This window comes from Ursus maritimus, unplaced genomic scaffold, assembly GCF_017311325.1.
Source record: "Ursus maritimus isolate PB19 unplaced genomic scaffold, ASM1731132v1 scaffold_12, whole genome shotgun sequence".
NCBI classification, from domain to species: Eukaryota; Metazoa; Chordata; class Mammalia; order Carnivora; family Ursidae; genus Ursus; species Ursus maritimus.
The window spans coordinates 49,740,568-49,760,942 of NW_024423564.1; the positions used below are offsets into that span (position 1 = coordinate 49,740,568).

At 40.7% G+C, this 20,375-nt stretch overlaps 1 protein-coding gene and 1 long non-coding RNA gene across 4 annotated transcripts in view; one reads left to right on the forward strand and one right to left on the reverse strand.

Moving 5' to 3' along the window:
- SGIP1 (SH3GL interacting endocytic adaptor 1) overlaps positions 1-20,375 on the reverse strand; it is a 195,955-nt gene that overhangs the window by 89,984 nt on the left and 85,596 nt on the right. Inside the window, exons 3-7 of the mRNA XM_040627185.1 lie at positions 19,146-19,170; positions 16,124-16,195; positions 12,445-12,501; positions 8,875-8,929; positions 7,980-8,155 (exon numbers count right to left, since the gene is read on the reverse strand). Of these exons, the coding sequence (XP_040483119.1) occupies positions 7,980-8,155; positions 8,875-8,929; positions 12,445-12,501; positions 16,124-16,195; positions 19,146-19,170 (385 nt within the window). The remainder of the gene's footprint in view (positions 1-7,979; positions 8,156-8,874; positions 8,930-12,444; positions 12,502-16,123; positions 16,196-19,145; positions 19,171-20,375) is intronic.
- LOC103663040 lies at positions 333-8,008 on the forward strand. 3 transcript variants are annotated; one of them, XR_005834140.1, is made up of 4 exons: positions 337-1,621; positions 1,915-2,104; positions 6,803-6,864; positions 7,750-8,008. It is a non-coding gene; the product is annotated as an uncharacterized LOC103663040 (long non-coding RNA). The 3 variants fall into 3 exon arrangements; XR_005834139.1 differs by having other exon boundaries at positions 343-677; XR_005834141.1 differs by having other exon boundaries at positions 333-2,104.

Below are 20,375 nucleotides of genomic sequence, written 5' to 3' on the forward strand. Positions count from 1 at the left end.
TCAACGAGTTAATACGTGTAAAGCATCCAACACACAGTCACACTCAGATTTTCACAGCTGCCACCACCGACACTATCACCATCACCATCGTGAGCTCTCAAAGGGTTCATGACCTTAAAGGATGTTGACAAGTATTCACCATGAATACTCTGTGTTCTGCTTTGTAATAGCTGGCATTTACGAAACATCTCCATTGGGCCTTCTATATATAAAGGTACTTAAGAAAAACTAAGCACTTTACACTTCCTTAATCCTTACACGGACCTCTATATATAAAGGTACTTAAGAAAAACTAAGCACTTTACACTTCCTTAATCCTTACACGGACCCTAGGAGGTGAGCAGTAGTGTTAACCTCATTTTACACTGAAGCTTAAAGGTCTAAATAACTTGCCCAGGGTCACGTGAGTAATGAGCACAGAGCCAGGACGCACACGTCGTTCTGCCTTCCTCCAGAGCAAAAATTCGCAGTCAGTACAGGACTAAACATTTCCGGTTCAAGACGACCTCTCAAGGTCAGCCCGCAGTGATTCGTGGCTTACCAAAACACAAAAGTAAAGGCATCAAGGGCAGCACACGAGAAAAGGAAAAGATGCTGGTGCAGCAAGAATGAAACTACAGCGTTTGTCTTCTCAGGTCCGTGAAAGCTGCGGGAGCCACAAGCTTCAGAAGGATGTGGTGAGCGAAAGGCGGGGTGAAGCTCTGTGAGAGCGAGCGCCGCTTGGGGTTCTGGGAGCAGCGGACATGGCCACAGCTGAGACCCGGGGAGCGGTGAGGAAGCCAGGAGGCTCTGCAGTGGAGGCCAGAGGGAAGCTGGCTGCAGAAGACCCTAACTTCAATCAGGAAACTGAAGTGAACAGAGGCAGGGGTTTGGCCCAACAAGGGGAAGTTCAGCTTCTGTGCGCTGCTGTCGACGTTGGTTAGACATTGCTTTCTGATAGACTGGTAGGCGGACTGTGAGCTAGAAGGTTGGATAAAGTTTGCCCGTTATTTGTGATTATTAGACCTCCGTGCCTGATACAAGGAAGGTGTTTACCAAATATCTGGTGAATTGATTCGAAGGGGAAGTTGGGAATGATGTCAATTATCTGTGAAATAATTTAGTGGGGAATACACAGTACAGGATCCCATTGTGAACTGAGCCTTCGACACAGTCTTCTGAAGAAGCACCATACTTGTTCAGGGGATTTTGATGGTACTCAAAACAATTTAGGAATGCTTCAGGAATTTCCTCCAAAACCAGTTCATAGGCATCACACAAAAAACAGTTATTTTATTTACTTGCCAAGTGTTATGCACCAGGTTATTACTGGTCTTGGCTCTAAATGACTTTGGGCTATTTCGGTTTCCTGATTTATCACTATTAATGATATTGTTTCAGCTGTGCCCCAGGCTTTGCAGATCATTCTGACAACGAGGGAATAATCTCTAAATGTAGTATGTGTAATGATACTTTTCACATGTATTAACTCATTCAACCTTCACAGTAGCCTTAAGAAGTTGGTACGGGAATTTTCTTCATTTATGGATGAAGAAATGAAGGCATAGGTTTTATAACTTGCCCAAGGCAACCCATTTAAGAGGTAGAGACCAGTCGTCTGAGTCATTGTAATATTACTGAAGTAAGTGACCATTTCCATCTCCCTCAGATGATCTAAAATGGAATTGTATTCAGTTGTATGTTGAATTCTCATTTTGTTGCTTTTGTAAAGGCATATTTTCTTAGAGTTCAATCTCCTACCCATTATTTTCTTCAGCCACTTTCAGAAGATAATTTTACTTTTTAGGAACAAAGCCATTCAGTTGTATGTTGAATTCTCATTTTGTTGCTTTTGTAAAGGCATATTTTCTTAGAGCTCAATCTTCTACCCATTATTTTCTTTAGCCACTTTCAGAAGATAATTTTACTTTTTAGGAACAAAGTCATTTTTGAAAGATGTCATGAAGGTGTGCGCCTACCCTGAACGGAGGGAGTGGGGTACAGAGGGACACAAACAGCAGACCCACTCATCTCATGTCCCTGCTTCTATCTCCTCCATTGGGAGGACTGATCTGTATGTTGTACTCACAGAAAGGGACGGACATCCCCAAAACCACCTTGTAAGGTAGGTGTATGTTATTCCCATCGTAGACATGAAGCAACTGAGAACCTGCCTCAGCAGTGTTGTCAGCGAGGGGTCGGGTCTTGCAGATTCCAGCGTCTTTCCCATGATACACCAGTTCCTTCAGGACATATAGGTACAAAGTTTCTATTCGTGTTTAATGAAATATCAATCACAAATGTCCAGTATGAAAATAAAACCTGTCTTAAAAGTACTTCCTTTAAAAGGTGGATCAGGTTTGATTTGGAATTAAAGTCTAAGATATGCAAGAAATTCCTGAACCCCTTTAACTGAATTCAAGCCTTGAGATGTAGATATATTATAATCCAAAACATGAAAACACTGAAAATGGGAAAGCAAAGCCATGACTCTCAATTAAGGGAGAAAAAGATTTTAAAAAATTCATGTATGTACATGGAGACTAGTGTGCTGATTAATTCTGTGTGTCAACTTGCCTGGCCATGGGGTCCCCAGTATAAATATTATTTCTGGGTATGTCTGTAAGGCTGTTTCTGGATGAAATTAGCATTTGAATTGGTGGATTCAGGAAAGTAAACCCCTTCTCCTATGTGGGTGGGCATTATGCAAATCTATTGAGGCCTGATTAGAACAAAAGGCAGAGGAAGGAGGAATTCACCCCCTTTTTTCTGCCTCACTGTTTGAGCTGGAACATGTCATCTCCTTCTGCCCTGAAATCGGGAATTACACTGTCAGCTCCCCTGTTCTCAGGCCCTTGGAACTGGAGTGAATTACACCATCAGCTTTCCAGGGTCTCCACTTGGCGGATGACATCTAGTGAGAATTCTTAGCGTCCATAATCACGCGAACCAATTTCTCATAACAAATGTCTTTACACACACACACACACACACACACACACACAAAGCCTGTTGGTTCTGTTTCTCTAGAGAACCCCGACTAACACAACTAGTATTGAAGAACCAAGAATTGCCAAGTACTAATTGTGCATCAGGTACTGTGACCAGGCTCTTCTGAATGCTTTGCTTTGTTCATTTAGTCATTTATTAAATAACTCTGAGTGCCTAATGTGTGCCATGCACTATGCTAAGCACGGGGTACAAAAAGCCAAAGATCTGACTTACTAGAGACCAGCAGTAATCCGCACAAAATGTCTGTGAGGACTATTACTAACCTCACTTTACAGAAAAGGAAATAGAGGCTCAGAACAATGATGGGGCTTTTCTAAGGTCACACAGGTAGAACACTGTAGACCCCACAGCTGCCTCCTATTAACCTAAAATTCTGTAAACAGACACAAAGCACTTGGAAATAAAGTGATAACTCTGGGCGCCAGCACAAAGAAATAGTTATGACAAATTAAACCCGTCATCATCTCGGATAGGTTTTCTGGTCAAAGCTGTAGACATCCCATGTCTCTCGAATTCAGCATTATGTTTAATGCGTTTCCATCACTGGTTTGAACGAAATGGAAATACGTGACCAGGATGAGAGCACAGCGAGGTAAACTATTGTAAGGGGACCAGGGAGACCGCAGTGTGTTCTCAATGGATAAAAAATCAGAGGGTGGGGACAGGCCACAGTGTTCTGTCCTCGGCCTGGTCCAGCTCACACATTTGTTTACTCACTCACACACACAAGTATTCATTGAATGGCAAAGTTACATAAAAGGCCCTATGTCAGGTAGAGAAAATTTAGGGTGGACACCAAAGGTATCATACAGGTTTCTCTTCAAAAGAGCTTCTTGTACCGGCCGCTAGGAGCGCTGTCGGCACGACGCTGTAGGGTCCGCCCCAGCTGCAGCACGCTGCCTCGCCCAAGGTCACACCCCTTCTTAGCTTGCCCATATCAGAGTGGCTGTATAAAGGTTCTTCATCTCAGTCAAGCTCAGGACAGCTCTGAAGGGTCCTTCTAGCTCTAGAGTTCCATGTATGGTCAGCTCTGGCTGTTGCTGGACATGCAACACCACTTAACTTCTCCTTCTGCCCACCCTACCCTGCAGGAGTTGAGCCCAAGGTCACTCCTTAATAAATACCCTGTACAGTAAACTTGGAGATGGAAAAGGAGGTGTTTTGTCCTTTGTTAATCTTCTAAACAGCACAGCTACAAGCAAGGACAAAAATTACACAGAGATAGCATTTGGGTTTAATAATTTCTTCCAACAATGAAACAGCCTGACTCAAAAAGCAGTGCACTTTGCAAGATAGAGGAAGTGCCAGAACGACTGGAAGGGTCATTATCAACGAAACAAGTTCCTATTTTAATGAAATTTGTTTCTGTTCATCCGCTGCTGGCTAGCATGCAGCACTGCATCACTCATATTTAGAATTAAGTGATTAGAAATTTTTAAAAGGAAACATCCTGGGTTCAATAGGCTCTACGAATAAATTGCAGGTAAATGGGGGAAAAGTCCATTTCCTAAAGAACTTCCAGAAGTAATCTGAAATTACTTCAGACACAGTGGCAGAAACTGTCAATGCCCACCACTATTCATTCACTCCTTTGTCTTTTTATAACCGAACCCTGGATTTTAGCTGGTTACATGTCTATCCAGGCAAAGACTATGTTTCCCGGACTCCCTTTCAGCTAATGTAGCCATGTGATTAAATTATGGCTTTGGTAGTGATGTTTGCAAACTCCCAGTAAAACCTTTAAAGGAAACCACTTGCCTTTTATTTTCTCTTTCTTCCATCCCAAGGCTGGAACGTGGAGGTGACTGATGGTGGTAAGGCAGGCGCAGCCTCAGAAAGGCGGAGCAATCATACAGAAAGTTTCTGGGTTCTTGAATAATGCCTTAAGTAGGACTCTACCACCCAGCTGAAGTGCCTACCAGTTTTGACTTTTACATGGGAGAAAAGGAAACCACTTATTTTATATAAGCCATTTCTATTTTGGTCTCTGTTAAAGCGGCTTTACCAATATTCTAATTTGTACAGATACCAACTGAACAACTCAAACCTGAGTGCTATTCATTCTTTGCCCAATCAGCACAGTATCTTAGCAGGAGATCACAACATGCAAGGGATAGAAATTAACATCCTCTCCTGTGAGTTAACCCTTGCATTATCCCCTCTTCTTTTTTAGTGCTCTGCCTTGTCCCAGCCCACATTATACTTTATTTCTGTATAAAAGTCAAGGGCCAAGGCAAGATCTGGACTGAAATTACATTTATTTGTCTATACAATGGGATTTTTGCCAACAGTTAAAACCCTGACTTTCTATACTGCTGATGCTTTGTTTTGGGAAGGGGTAATTTTCAGATAGATTTATATTATATATACACATAGCTATATGTTTCATCCATCCATCCATCCATCCATCCATTCATCCATCCATTCATGTATTGAGTAATTTGACCATATAGTGTGTACAGGGAACTATTCAAAAAAAAATAAGAACCAATTCATGATAAGAGATATCAAATGGGTTACAATTCATTGATACATATTCACAGATGGATGAACAGAACAAGTGAAACACAACTTAATCTTAAAATTCCTTGAAAGAAATAGAAATTAGAAATCCAACATAAGCCATTGTTATGAATGGCTTACCATTTGGAACTTCCTCCATTTCTATTAGTGTAACGATTGATGCTTTCGTAGCACAAGAACAATAGCCTATGCGAAATATATTGATATATTATTAACTAGCATAGCCTCTATTTCTCTTTTTGCACCTGAATTCAGTGTAGACATATAAACATCTGATTATCTGGCTGGAAACATTTAAAGTTGCACAAAGGATTTGCCATTTTTATCATGGCACTAACTGGATTTCAGAAGGTTTTCTTCTACTTATCTCGTTCTGGAGATAACATACTGCATATGCCGTTTGTGAACTACAGGTACACGCGGGTTATCTAGAAGAATATGTTCTCAGTTACATTCTCTCTTTTTACTTACATACATCCAGAAACACGCATACCTTTCCCTAAAGTAGCAATAACAGTTCACTCCCCTATACTAAATATCAAAAATCACAAATGTTTGGGAATCATACTCAGGGCAGAGCCAGGTTCTCACATTAGAGGGAGCAAGCTCGGAGCGCAGCGGTGGTGGTGATGGTAAGAGGATCCGAAAATCCTTTGGTTTGTGGTGTTGCTGGTGTGCAAAAACAGCCTAACGCTGTCATTATTTTCCCTGGGGTCCCCATCTACTCTTCATGCTGCTTTCCCAAAAATCTTTTCATCAGAGTCTTAACCACATCATGTCAAGACATTACCTTGAAAATAGGTGTTCAGAAAAGCTCAGAGTAAACCACCACTCTTCCTACCGCACCGCCAGCAACATATGTGTTTGGGGGAATATCTGCCAGATGACTTAGGCACACGTATTCTTTTCGCTAGAGGGGACTTCTTTCTTAGATGCAACTAGCTTTCAGCAACTACATACTGCATGTCTGCAACTGTTCTAGTAAGTTTTCTTTCACGTACATTTGTTCATTTAATCCCGTGATCTTATCTCCTGACGCTTACCCTCAGATAGCTTCCAAATGCCCACTAACTGTATGAGACCCTATAGAAAAGTGGACATAAACTGGTTTCAGGCATTTAGATAAATTTTTACAATTAATTTAAAAAAACAATTCAGTAAGTGAAAAATGATTTGAAAAATGTCAACTGAAAAGCGAAAGTGCATGCATTTAAAATGCCCCTCTTACTAGAAATCACTGGTATTACAGACCAACATATGAGTTTAAAATCTGTACTTTCCATTGCAGAACAGAAAGAAAACTAATATATTTCATGCCTCTTTGTTCAGAGAGACATCTTGAAATGCCAAGTGAGTACATGATTAAAAATTACCTGAAATATCATTTCTGGTGGTTGATTACTAATAGCAATTATTGTATTCATCATTAACGGTAGTGATAAAGGCCATTATAAGCCCTAAATTCTAAAGAAGGCATCATTATAGATTTTATTCATCCCAGGCAGGCGAATAGTTATTCTCAAAGGATAGATGATTACAACTTCTCTAGAAAGTTTAGCTGAGATATTTTTAAAAGCATCTCAGAAATGGTTCAGCATTTATTAACTACCTCTTTCAGGGAGGATGCTGTAGGAAGATCGCATCTTTCTGAAGAAGATGCCAAGAACATATTAGCTGCTAGTTTGAGAACCTTCATCTACTCTTCACAGCTACTTTTAGAAAACAGTTGTAGCATTTATCAAACACCACCGAGAAAATAGCGTACATGTTGGAACTCAGAATTCAGCAGCTACAGAAATCTAGCAGATGGAACTGGGGGAATGAAGAACAAATTGTAGAAATACACCAATCTGAATGATGTAAGTAAGGCCTACCTATATTTTAGGTGCCTAAAAGATGAGAATATTTAAAATAATTTGATTACAAAATATAATGAAGATTATGAGTCTTAATATCTTTTTAGACTATGATCTGTGATATTAGATTAATACTTCTTTTGGGGAGCATAGCAATGAAAAAGCTGTTTTTTTGTCTTTCTTTTTTTTAAGAAAAACAATTTCCTTGGCTTTCCTCCCATGAGTTTCTAGGTGTTATATCATAAAAAAGGACACTAAGATATGTTTTTAAAAATCACTGTTAGTAAATATGTGAACTTCATGTTGTTTTTCATGGCCTCAGAAGTAACTCCGGATAATCTTTTTGTTATCTTTTTCCTTCTTTTTCAAATGCTTGCAGGAGGGTAAGTCAAAAAGAAATGTGGTCCCATACATGTGTACCATTTTGAAAAGCACAAGTACTGCAATATAAAATCAGCGTAACTTTCTAAAACAGAATGAGGTTTACAAAGTTCATAAAAGGATGACCATATGCAGCCTCCAGCTTAGAGTTTCTGATCTACTTAACACGTATGGGCGGAAGACAGCTGTCTGTCCAGACTCATCAAAGCTTGACATAAAACCACTCACCACCGGTGATGGAGAAAGTGCAATGTTGCCTATGGACGCCTTCAGCTCATCTACGGTTGCGGTATTCTTAAGAATGTCTTTAGATTGCAGTGGCTTAATCTTGATATTAAATTTCTTGTGGGATTCTTCTTCTTCTTCCGATTCGCTCGAAGAATAAAAGTGCTTTCCTTTGGTAGGTAGAACACAGTTAAAGATACATAACTCTTCTTCCTACTGGGAAGCAGTGATGAGTGTTAAGACGGGAGTGCTCGCACATACAGGCAGCAAAGGTATCTTGAGATGGCAGAAAATCAAAGCAAAACACACAGACGAAATAAAGAGCAAATCGGGAAAGGATTCGAATTTATTCGCCTTTCCTTGGAACATGATGAGGGATGGTGAATTTCCAGGAGCAATAGTTTAATGTCCTGCCTTTTTGCTGCGGGTGGCCATTTGTGATGTCCCACTCAGCACAAACACTGACAGCTCATGTGAGCTTCCCTGTCTACTGAGAAAGGAAAGCCACTCTCGGGACGATTCGTGAGGAATTTCAGCGCTTCGGAGATGCTCTGCCCAGAGCTGTTTTGTGGGGAGGGCACAGGTGAGAGTGATTTTCTAGTCACGGTAAGTGACAGGGTCGGATCAGTTTTTAGCAGACACCCCAGTACCCGCGGTTTACACAATTGTTTCTCAGCACATTTTTCTCTTTCTCCTCTCTCTTTTCTATGAATAGATCAAGGCAAAATGCCTACTTGTTAGCAATCAGGCTGTTCTGTGCTGTTTATTCATTTCTAATATTAGGGACGACAGGACTTGGGAAGCTTGGGTTATTTCAGCACCTTTTCAAAATCTGAACTTATCATACAGTTTTCTTAGGGAAAATAAAGATTAAAATAAAAAAATAAAGAAAGGATATAGCCGGGTTCCTCGGGTCTGATGCTGTAGCCTTCTTCATCCAGCTCAGGGGAGTTCTACAAAATACAAGCACAGATTAAGCATTATTCTGACAATAATCAAGGAACTGTTCATTTTCTTTCTAGAGACTTCTATTTGAAGATACAGCTATGTCTCTTATTTTAGAAGGTGAGGATTTTAACCTTTGGAAGTGAATGCTGAGCAGCATACGTGTAGATATTTACTGAAGGATACTTGGAGAGTCTTCCTATCAGACAAACAGACTAGGAATCCACTGTCAATGAACAAAAACATTCAAAGAGAATTTATCATGCATTTCTTATAAGCCGAGGACTGTGCTAAGCAACACGGGAGAATACAAAAGGCAAATTATTTTTCCTCCGGAAAATGGAAAGGTATTTTGTTAGGCAAAACATTTCGAAAGGTGAAATATAAAACACAAATCATCAGTGATAGGAATTTGGAGGAAGAGGAAGTTAATGAAGCTTAAAGGAATCCGAGGGGTCTGCCTGTGCCTCTCAGGACAGACGGAGAGAGCAGAGGGGAGTTGGTGGTAAGGAAGAGGCTGCGCTGAGACACTGAAGCANGAATGGACAGCACGGTCCAGGTGAGGGAAGGAAGAGGCAACAATGACGATGACTGGATGGAAAGGAAGCTGCAAAGTGGGAGAAGATCGGAAGTTAAGACCACGGATGGCCAACGTGCTGGAGGAAGAATTCAAACTCGATGTAGCTGCTGCAGCTTCCCAGTCAGGGTAGAAAGCAGCTTCCGAGGGTATTTTGGAAGTACGCTTCAGAATGGACTGTGGGGCAGAAGAAACCGGAGAAAGGAACTCTCGTTAAAAAACTTGTATCAATTCAGGCAAGGTGTGCTGCGAATACGGACCATGGTGGTGGTGGTGGTGGGAAGTGATGAATCAAGGACTTTCATAAGGATAAGCTTAGTTCTTTGTAACATCTGTCATGGGAGAAAAAGGAGAAGGAAGCGTCAAGAAGACCCCAAGATTTCTACTTTTAACTTGTGGGACACTGCTGGTATACCCGACTGAACTAATTATAACAGCAGACAACTGAAGTTTTTAAAGGGAGGAAAGATTAAAGAGAGTTTGCATGATCGGAATTAGTATCATCATCTTTGAGTTCCTATTCTATGGTAAGTACTGTGACCCCCACTTTACTTCATAACAATCCCACATGGAAAGAACTATTCCATTCACCAAGGAGGAAAGTAAGAGATGCCATTTCTCAAGGACACACACCCAACAAATGGCAGACCTGTGTGCCCTGACTCCAGGTATTTGAGACTACACCCCATGCCCTAGAAAGGATGAAGGTGAAGTCATTCAAGGGTGGTCCTTTTAAAGGTGAGGTTATAGGCCTGGAAGTGAGAAAGGACAGAGCCAGAGAGAGAGATTTTGGAGTCATCAAAGTGATAAAAGTGCCATGACCACGGAGAGAAAGAAGGACTGAATGCTATGTAAAAGCCACCATTTCCCAAGCATTTAATGTCTCCTTCTTGTCGTTCTTTAGTACTCAAGGTTACTTTTTTAAAAATGCAAGTGTTTTGAGGTTACTTCCCTGCTAAAAACGTGTCCCTAGCTTCTCAGTGCAGTTAGAATAAATGCCCAGTGCCTCCGTGCGGCCCACCGCCCTGTATGACCTGGCTCAGGTCTGATAGTCCCGTCCCTGATGGCCCTCAGCTGCAGTCTTCCTTCCACTGTTAACTTTTATGGTCTGAGTACGCAAGCTCTTTCCCACTTCAGGGTCCTCATAAATGCCATTTTCTCTGCCTGGAATTCTCTTCCCTCGAATGTTCAGCCAGTGAACCCCTCCTATACTTAAGAGCTCTGCTTAAAGGTCACATCCTCCCTCTCTCGCCTCTCTCTGCCGAAAGCAAGATGACACCATCTCTTAAGAAGAAAACCTTTCTTACGACTTAGAGAAAGTGGTGTCTCATATAGAATTACCGCAATAATTCCTACGTGACCAAATTAGTTTTTAGGACTGAATAAATACGAAGGAAGTTATGCTTCATTTAAGGATTCACATGTTGACCTGGGATAGCACTAGAGTGTAAGGTTTAGATGGGGTAATATGTGATTTGATGAGATAATTTGGTATTTTTATTGTCATACTTCTTGCTTGCTTAGGGTATCCTTTTTTTGTATATTAAAGAACCTACAAAATACAACAGAAGTCTTTCTAAGTAAAGAAGGATTAACTCTGGGAAAATAAATCACATTTTCTTAATATCTAGTAGTTTCCCTTGAAACAAGAATTTAACCTCTCTGAGCTGCAGCTCTCTTTTCTATGAAATGCAAATAATGTGTTTGATTTTTAAGGTGGTAAGGCTTCCATAGCATTTAATATTATGACTAATAGTGAATATTCAATAAGTGGTGGTATTATTTATTGTAGAAATATAATTATTACTAAGAAATATGCAAAAGCTTGAACATCAAGATTAACTTTTATGATAGAGGAAGTTGGGTCAAGACACTCATCTAATGGATACATGTGCAAAAGCATTTTGTAGGGATTGTGAATTTGGGCACATGAATATGACCTACATATTTTATATGATTAAAAATCCAAGAACGATTGTGGCTGTCCTGTTGTGGTTGGTGAAGTGGGTCCTGATGATGTAAATCAGTTTCCGGGGGAATCAGGTAGAGAGTTTAGGTCTCAGCTGAGGGTCACCCTCACTCCCTGGAAGCAACAAGTGACTGTCACTTGACCTGGGAAAAATTTGTACCAGGAGGCTCTAGTACTTGTGCTATGGTCTGCATGTTTGTGTTCCCCCCAAATTCATATGTTGAAGTTTCAACCTCAAAGTGATGGTGTTAAGAAGTGGGGCCTTCGGGAGGTGATAAGGGCATTAGGGAGGAGCCATCATAGCTGGGGTTAGTGCCCTTACAAAAGAGATCCCGGTGACGTCACAGCTAGGAGGTGCCATCCTTGAACCAGAAAGTGGGCCCTCAACCAGACACACCAGACACCAAATCTGCTGGCACCATGACCACGGACTTCTCAGGCTACACAACTGTCAGAAATAAATTTTTGTTGTTTATAAGCCAGTAAGTTATGGTATTTTTGTTATAGCAGCCTGAATGGACTAAGACACTATGGAACCAAATCCTGGAGGTTAACTGACTTGACTTGATTCTCAGAGCTGCTTAGAAAAAGAACCAGGATGGCAAAATCTGGAGTTAATATTTTACAAAGCATTTAAAAAAAAACACATATCACAGGCTAGGCAGGTACTGAAATAATCTGCAAATAATTAGCTCATTGAATCCTTTCAACAATATTATAAAGTAACTACTGCCTTCATTGCTGTTGGTCAGCAAACAACTATCCCAAAGCCATACACAGCTGATACATGGAAGGGCTAGGTTTCGAACCCAGTGTAACAGACTCTAGTGCTCTTAACCTCTATACCACCCTAAACGTGCCAGGTACTGCCTAATGAGATGGAGAATGTTCACTTATTTCTATGTTCTATTATGCGAATGCCTCAACTCATTTTCAAATTGTGAAATAATAAAGAAAAACAATCTTCTGATACTCACGTATCTTTCCCAATCAATTTCCGCATAAAATCCATTTGGTGCCCCATTGCTTTTCTTCTGCAATGAAATTTGAAAATAAATTTAGAAGAGAAACATTTGAATTAAAAAAAAAAAAAGGAACAAAGAACACTTAACTCTTATCTGTATTTAGCAAGAGCTATCAAAATCCAGCACTGGAAAGACAAATTAGAGCAGCCTATTAAGCAACCACATTGGTGTAACTGAATGGTAAATTGAGCTGCCGTGACACTGCATAAAAGAGCTTACGTACTTATTTCACAAAAGACTGTAGGATTCCTAAGCGTAGGGATGGTAACAGCTAGATGTTCAAATTTTATTCAGTTACTGGAAAATTAGTAGTACCTACATTATAATTTAATCTTCTATACCTTCAGGGCATATAATCAGATATATATATCTCTAACATTTTGACTTCCATGTTGCTCTCACATACAATTAGTTACAACATGTCTAAAGAGTATTCAAGTCATTAACTAATCTTTCTTTAGCTTTTCTAACACTGACTCAACTTTTCCCTAACCACCCCCTTGGTAGAATGTAAAGGAAATCAACTCCAAATTAATTCAGCTCCTAGGTATTAAAAATAGTGTTGATCTTCTTTTCAAGTGGCTTTTCTTATCAAGTTATTAAAATAGGATTCAAGGATTGATTATGGATTTCTGTCATCTGTGTGTTCTACGCCTCCATGAGGATACATCATTGAAAGATGACTAGATATCAGCATTACTCTCTCTGGATTCTATTCAAGTTCTATTTTAGCATCTAGAACAATCATGATAAAGGCCACAAGCACTTGAGCAAGGATGTGGCATCATACAAATAGAAATTTCTAGGATTCCCTACTTGTTGTGAGCAAAGGACAAAAACACAAATCAAGGTGGTAACAGAGAGTCCATTCAACAACATTTCTGTACTTAGCACATGGAGCAACGGTATGTCCCCAAGCACTAGCAGATCTCAGAACAGCACATATCAAATGGTGAAGCATGAGGTGTGAGGACAGGACTTCTAATTCTACAATCACAGATAAAGTCCACTGGAACTACAAAGGGAATAGCTAACACCTAATTTGACAAATAGGTAGGAGAAGTAAGCCTTTCATGTATGCGCAGCACTAGAAAAGCCAATTAGAGGCAACCTAGTAACCATTGTCATTAGTTAGTACTTACTGGATGTTGGACTGGGCATTCTAAGAACCAGCAGTTTCGTCAGGGTGAAGAGTGGTTAAGGCATAGATATTGTGTCCATGCCCCTCTCTTCCTGTACACTAGCGGGTACAAATACAAGAACTCTGCCATGCCACCAGCACCCAGGAACATAGGTTCTATGACCCTCTTCTCTGCTTTGCTCTTGACAAAGATTATATACTTTGTCAGACTACATCATTTTAGCCTTCTCACAGAATTGCCTTTATTGAATTAGGTTTTGGTGATATTCTCCCTACTTTGAACAAAGAGCATTTTTAAAACCTGCCACATCAACCTTGTACCTCTATGAGCTATGGAGTTAAGGGTATGGTCCATTACATAATGTGCTGTCTAATAATAAAAAATCTCTCCCATGGAGAATGGGCATGGTTCCTATTTTCTTTTTGTCATAGTTGCTTTCTTTTTTGATTCCTACTTAACCAATCTGTTTCCGTATGACTTCTTTGCAAAATTCTTTAAATCTTTCTTAACAAGTTTATTAATAAATTCAATTACAAATTTAATTTATAATAATGGGAAATCAAATGAACTAAGTTGATTCCAAAGAACTAATCTCATGAATTTTGTGATCACTATAGCACTACTATTAATATACCTTTTGGTTCTTAAACAATTCTTCAATACAAAGGATTGTTATCTAAAAACCAAACAGATTGGGTAAATTACTGAGTTCAAAATTCCAGTTTGCTCTCATAATAGTCTTATCTCCATAACCAAAGCCCTTTACAACCCAGATAGTTTATATGTTCAGCTAAATAAATAAACGTGTGTGTGTGTGTGTGTGTGTGTGTGTGTATCTTTCCTGAGAACATATATTCAACATTATGAATAAAAGTTCCTGAATTTTCTAGATCTGGGCTGAGTGAAAATTCCCGTTTCCATGGAAACTGATACAGAAGATTGAGATGAAGAGAAAGTAAAACCTATATAAAAAATTTTTCTTTTAAACTAGGAACATTTTTAACACAAATACCAAACACAAACAGCAAATCATAAACAATACAGTTTTGGGCAGACAGTCAGCACTCAAGCACGCGCACACGTGGCTCTATCAGAGGAACTGACAATTTGGCCTCATTCATGCTAGCAGATTATTACAGATATATTTGGTTTCACAAGTGGAAATCATCAAGTTAAAGCTTGGCTAGAGCCTGGCTGAAATTCTTCTGGTCAAACCCCAAGAAAAAAAGCAATTCTCCTGGTGAAACCACTGAAGCAAGGAACCGCTCATAGTAGTAATAGGGAAGGTGATGGCTCCTTTGACTTTCAGTTGGAAAACACTGAGGAAGCAAGAAAGAATATAAATAGGAAAATATCATTTAAAAACTAGGCTTCATAGTAAAAGCAATATTAGCTATTCACTAACACACAACAGGTGATTTTTCTCTTGGAGTTGAAGTTGTGTATTCTTTTACTTCTTTCTTTTCTGTATTTTCTAAAATTCTACATTAGCATAAGTAACTTTTCTAAGTTGAATATATGGCTGTTATTTAAAGATAATTGAGGCTCATATCAATGTTAGTCATGCCTTAATAGGTATTTTACTTTAGCCAGGCTTATTATCTGCTCTCGGATAATATCATGGGCTAAATCAATAACTGTAGTAACAATTGTGTTCAATTATACATTCATCAAAGTTCTCAATTTCCACTGTGAACGCTCCTCTTCTCCAAGGTCAGCTCACGGCCACATAGTGTTCCTTGGACATGAAGTATTAAAGATATGTGATAGATTACCTAAATATTATCTTTTTGCCACTGAGGCAAGACTTGACTCACTTTGTATATAACCCTATAGAACAGCACAGTTCAATAGAACTGTCTGTGAAGATGAAAATATTCTAGATGTGTGCTTTCCAATATGGTAGCCACCAGTCACGAGTAGCCATAGAGCACTTGAAATGTGGCAGGTGCAACTGAGGAACTGAATTTTGAACAGGCGTATGTGGCTACCATATTGGACAACACAGCAATGGCTGCTATATAATCTGGGCCTGGATCAGCATCCCTGACTCACCATCCTTTGGTCAAGTGCATAGGTTCCCACAAGCCAAGGTCCTGCCAAATTCCTGGTGTTACTGAGATGGTGCTTATCCTCACAAATGACTACTCATTTTGTATGGTGATGTTTCTATTATAGCCAAAGCTTTCTTACAGATAGCATATTATTTTAAAAATTTGAATCCCTGTCCTTTGTCTAAGATAAAGGAAACACATGTCTTTTTATACCCGATCACTCTTTAAAAGTGTTTTCAGACGTCAATACATAAGGTCTATATGGCTGATTTAAAAATTGGTCCTGGATATTCAAGAGTAATTTGGAAATACCTAAGAGAGTCTTCTTAAATCGATTACATAAATGCTACTGCTCTCTTTCAAATTTCAAATTGGGATTTTACTCACTGTTTCTATAACCCCTTGGAAATTTTAAACTAAAATCTGTTTCCTTACCGAAACTTTTTTTCCTCCTTCACGCGCACACTCTGCTTTGTTATTGTAGGGTGGTTCATGTGGGCTGGGCTGCTGGAATTGATTGTTTTCATGTAGAAAAAAGTTGTTAAAGGATCTGTTTGTTCTTCAAGACACATATAAAGAATCACATGGAGTCAGCAAACATACCATAGAAGAAACAATTTCTAGGCCAAATCGTAGGGTCTACCAATCTTGGCAGGGTTCCGTAAGCAAAGAGTGGACTTTGGGGCCCATAATGAGGCTCTATTCAGCAGGCCAGTGTGGCTAGACCAGGAGAAGAAGGGAGAAGAAGGAAGATGCGTTCCAGGCACTAGGTTTTCCGTGGATCTAGTCCTCATTCGGCCAGCACTTAATTTACGGGTAAAGAACAGACACGAGGACACACCAAAGAGACCCAATAAAAATGCTTATATTTCCAATAGAAAGAAGTCTGACAAGTCTAGCTCTACCATATCTTCCTCTTTATCAAAGCCTTGCTGAGGGTTGGCAATACGCACAGCATGAACAGCTGACCGCTCCAAATCTGGGCCCTTTCCTGCACACGTGTTCGGATGAGCAGAGATCTCCTCCCAGCCATGGCTGTGCCTCCCTGTGCCCCCCAGTCTGTGTGGATGGAAATCTGAACTGCTTAGGAAAAAGTCTGAGTGCATCCTGCACAAATCAGAGTTTGTCTCTGGGTTAGAACACATTGTCACACGCAGCTGCCTGCGGTCTCAGACATCGTGACGGGCAGCTCTGCTGGGGATCATTCACCAGTGGTGAGCAAGGCGAGCCCACCTCATACATGCAGCCCTGCCACGAAGCCTCTGTAGACTAACCCTCAAAAGCACTGTCACCAGCGATGGGCTTCGTTAAGTTTTGAGAAGCAAATTCAGTAAGCGTCAGTACATTGAACTTCCTGCGGAGCCATTTCTAAGCCTTAAGCGTCACCTGTAGTTTGCAGAACCACATTAGTGAAACCACACCTTTCAACTTCAGATACTTTTCAAAAGACAGCAATTTGGAAGCTACATCAGCCGGGTAAAAGGTAAAAGAAAGCGTGTCTGGGTTCACAGACACAAGGTACTAAAGACATCAGTGTGAGTTTGAAAGAAAGTCAGCTTGAGATCTCCAAGGACTGAATGCAAACGGAAACTTGGCCTCCTGTAACACTGATATGATAAGCAGGTCTCAAAATTTGGTGACGCCAGTAAACGAGGAATATTTGGGGAGTATTTCCAAATGGTAAAACTAGCAGCTGGCTAATGGTTTCCAGTTACCGAGGAAGCTGTACACCCTGCTTCTGAGAACATTGCATTTATTTCGAATGGAGCCTTTTTTTTCAAACAGGTATGCTCTATTTCCTGAGAAACCCAAATTAAGCAATTCCTCTTTCCTAAAATCATGACCAGTGATATTTATGGCATTTCCAATTAGGGAACAAGGCGGGCACAACGGTTGATAAACAGCTTTATATGACTTGGAATGGTGGGGGAGAAAGAGAACTCAGGGAACTCGGGTATGAAGCCCTGATGTTGTCCCTGCGTCTGCAGAATCACGGCTGGGCTCTTTGGTGCAGCGCATTCTCATAATTGCCAGCTGCATGCCGGGGCTGTACCTACATGCCAGGGCTGCGTGTTCTACCAGAGAATGAAACTGGTGGTCCCTAGAAGAGCAAAGAACACTGAGGAAGCAATGGGGCCTCAGAGACAATGAAAGGCTAGGGGATGAGGAGGTGAGGGAGGGCAGGAGGGGATGGGCTTCAGAGAGAAAAGGATAAGCCTGAGGGTGGCAGAGCGAGAGAAGCAGGAGACAGCAGTCCAGCCTGGGAGCAGCAGGGACAGAACGCAGAGAATAGCTAACGGAGGCTTGCTGAGGTCAGGATGATGGGGACGAGAGAACCTGGGGAGGGGACCAAGACAGAAGCCGAGAGAAGACACAGAAGCAGAGAGTACCTGAGACAGAGTTAACGAGAGGGCTCTGAGCCAGAAGCAAGAGGTGAGGAGAAGCTGAGTCTTCTGGGTCTTTTTTTTCCCCTGCTGAATAGAGCCTTGATTATAGTGTTACCCAATGTCTGATCAATTTCAGTCTATTTTCTTAACATTTCATGGCGAGAACTACATGAATGCAAAAGGGACCCCAAAGCTCAGAACCTTGAGTCAAGTGTGGAAGAAAATCTTCTGCGATAGCTGCAATTAACACCTCAATTTGGGTATAATAATATAAGGGGCGATTTTTCAAAAAATATATATTTTTAACCACCAGATTTATTTTAGTTCCCACTCCAGCCCAATGAGCCTAATGTGAGTCCATTTTTTTTTTCAGTAACAGCTGTTCTTTTGAACCTTCTGAATAGGCATCTGATTTAGATTCAAAGGAAGTCATTTTAGAAGTTGGTACAGACTCCCATAAGCTCGACTCAGATCAATCCAAGCCCATGTGCCACAGACTTCTTAAAAAAGCAAGAAATCTGGTGGCCAGCAAGGAGTCAGAGTTCCTGTTAAACCTACACCCAGTGGAGACATTTTCCTCCTTCAGGCTGTAAATTCAGGCATAAGCGGTTTCGAGACCATTCCCTACTTAGGAATTTAATACAGAAAATGTATCTACAACTCAACTAAAGGGGAAAAGCTTCTTCCAATTTTATTGGATCTCAGCTCCATTATGACTTTGTGGCCTCTGTTGCAGAAAAACATTCTCACATAATGAGCTTTTATATCATTAAATTGGAAATGAAATAACAGTTAATGGTAGTAGCCCCTGCAGGAACTGTCTGGCTTTTGACCCACGATATTGATCAAGTTAGCTCGCCTACTCTGGGATAGGGTTTTAGGTGAATGCGATAAATAAGTTTAACTTGACCAAGACTGCATTTATATGTCCCATGCAATTACTACAGAAAATTACAACAGGGAGAGGTCTGAAAAGTCCTACAGAAAAAAAGGGGGGGGGGCTTTAAGAAATTTCAACATAGTATATATTGAAGCGCAAACCTACTGAAAATGGTCATTTAAATACTTACAATTCCATCTCTATCTGGTGAACCTCTGTAACAAAAAGAAATTGGTAGCTATTAGGAAAAGGAATCATTCTTGCTACATAGACTAACGTACAATGGTAAGAGTCACAAACCACCTCTCTCCCCCTTCCCTGCATTCCCACCCTAGTGAACCCGGCTGATGAAAACTAAATCAAAACAAATTGGTTGAATGATATTTGAGCTGGGATGTGTGTCTGTGTGCATGGGGGGGGGGGCAGATTCTCATTAAAAGTTGGTGTCCAAAAGGCACAATTTGCTGGTGTGGTGTCTTGGTCCACTTTTGAGAGGGGAATTTATTAAGAATCTGTCCCACTCAGCTGGCTCCATTTAAATTACCACAAGGAATGTAAACTGACTTGTCCTCTCTGGTCTTCTCCCCTGGGGCGGGGGGAGGGGTGTCTTGAATTTCCCCCTATAGAAAGGAACGCCTATGGTGCCTTTCTAGTCACTTTGTGAATCTGTATTTTTTCCCTATTTCGACACTTTCTGTTCCTTTGATTACAGGAGCACAGGAAATGGAGGACAATGTTTGCTAAACAGCTCGCTCTGGAGACCGAAGTCCAGGATAGTCACTTCATGGTGACACTGGGTAGCTTCTAGGAGTAAGGGTTCTAGAGTAGGATGGATCTGCGTGTCCAGACTCCATCACTTACTAGTTCTGTGACCTTGAATACATTTCCTCATCTCTCTAAGCCTGTTTAAATAAGATAGATTATATAAGGAACTTATAATTAGTTCCTGACACATACTATTTACAAACGTTCATTTGTTATCATTTTCTTCCTCTTTCACGATGTCTCCTCGCTGAGAACACAAACTGACCACTTGCAGTCACATTAGACTTCCTAGCAAGGAATATGACTGTTACTCTGGGAAACTGAGCTGGAGGAGTGGGAGGGAGGGAGAAGGAGAGGGTAGTCACTGCAATTTTATAACTTCCTATTTTAGTTCACTGTGTAAGGAGCTAGCAAATGTCGTTGTATTAACATGGAGATCAGAGTTATGCTTGGATGAGGACTTGCATTGTTTGGAAGAAAAACTGAATGAGTGTTTGCGGTGGACTCTGAACTTTTGTGGAGTCTGGTGTGGTTGAAACTGTTCTGTAGGAGGTAGGACCAGGTAACAACATTCCTTATTGATTCACGGGGTGGGGTGGAGGAGAGAGAAGAGGGAGGACAAGGGAGAGAGAGAGAGAGAGATGCAGAGAGTCAG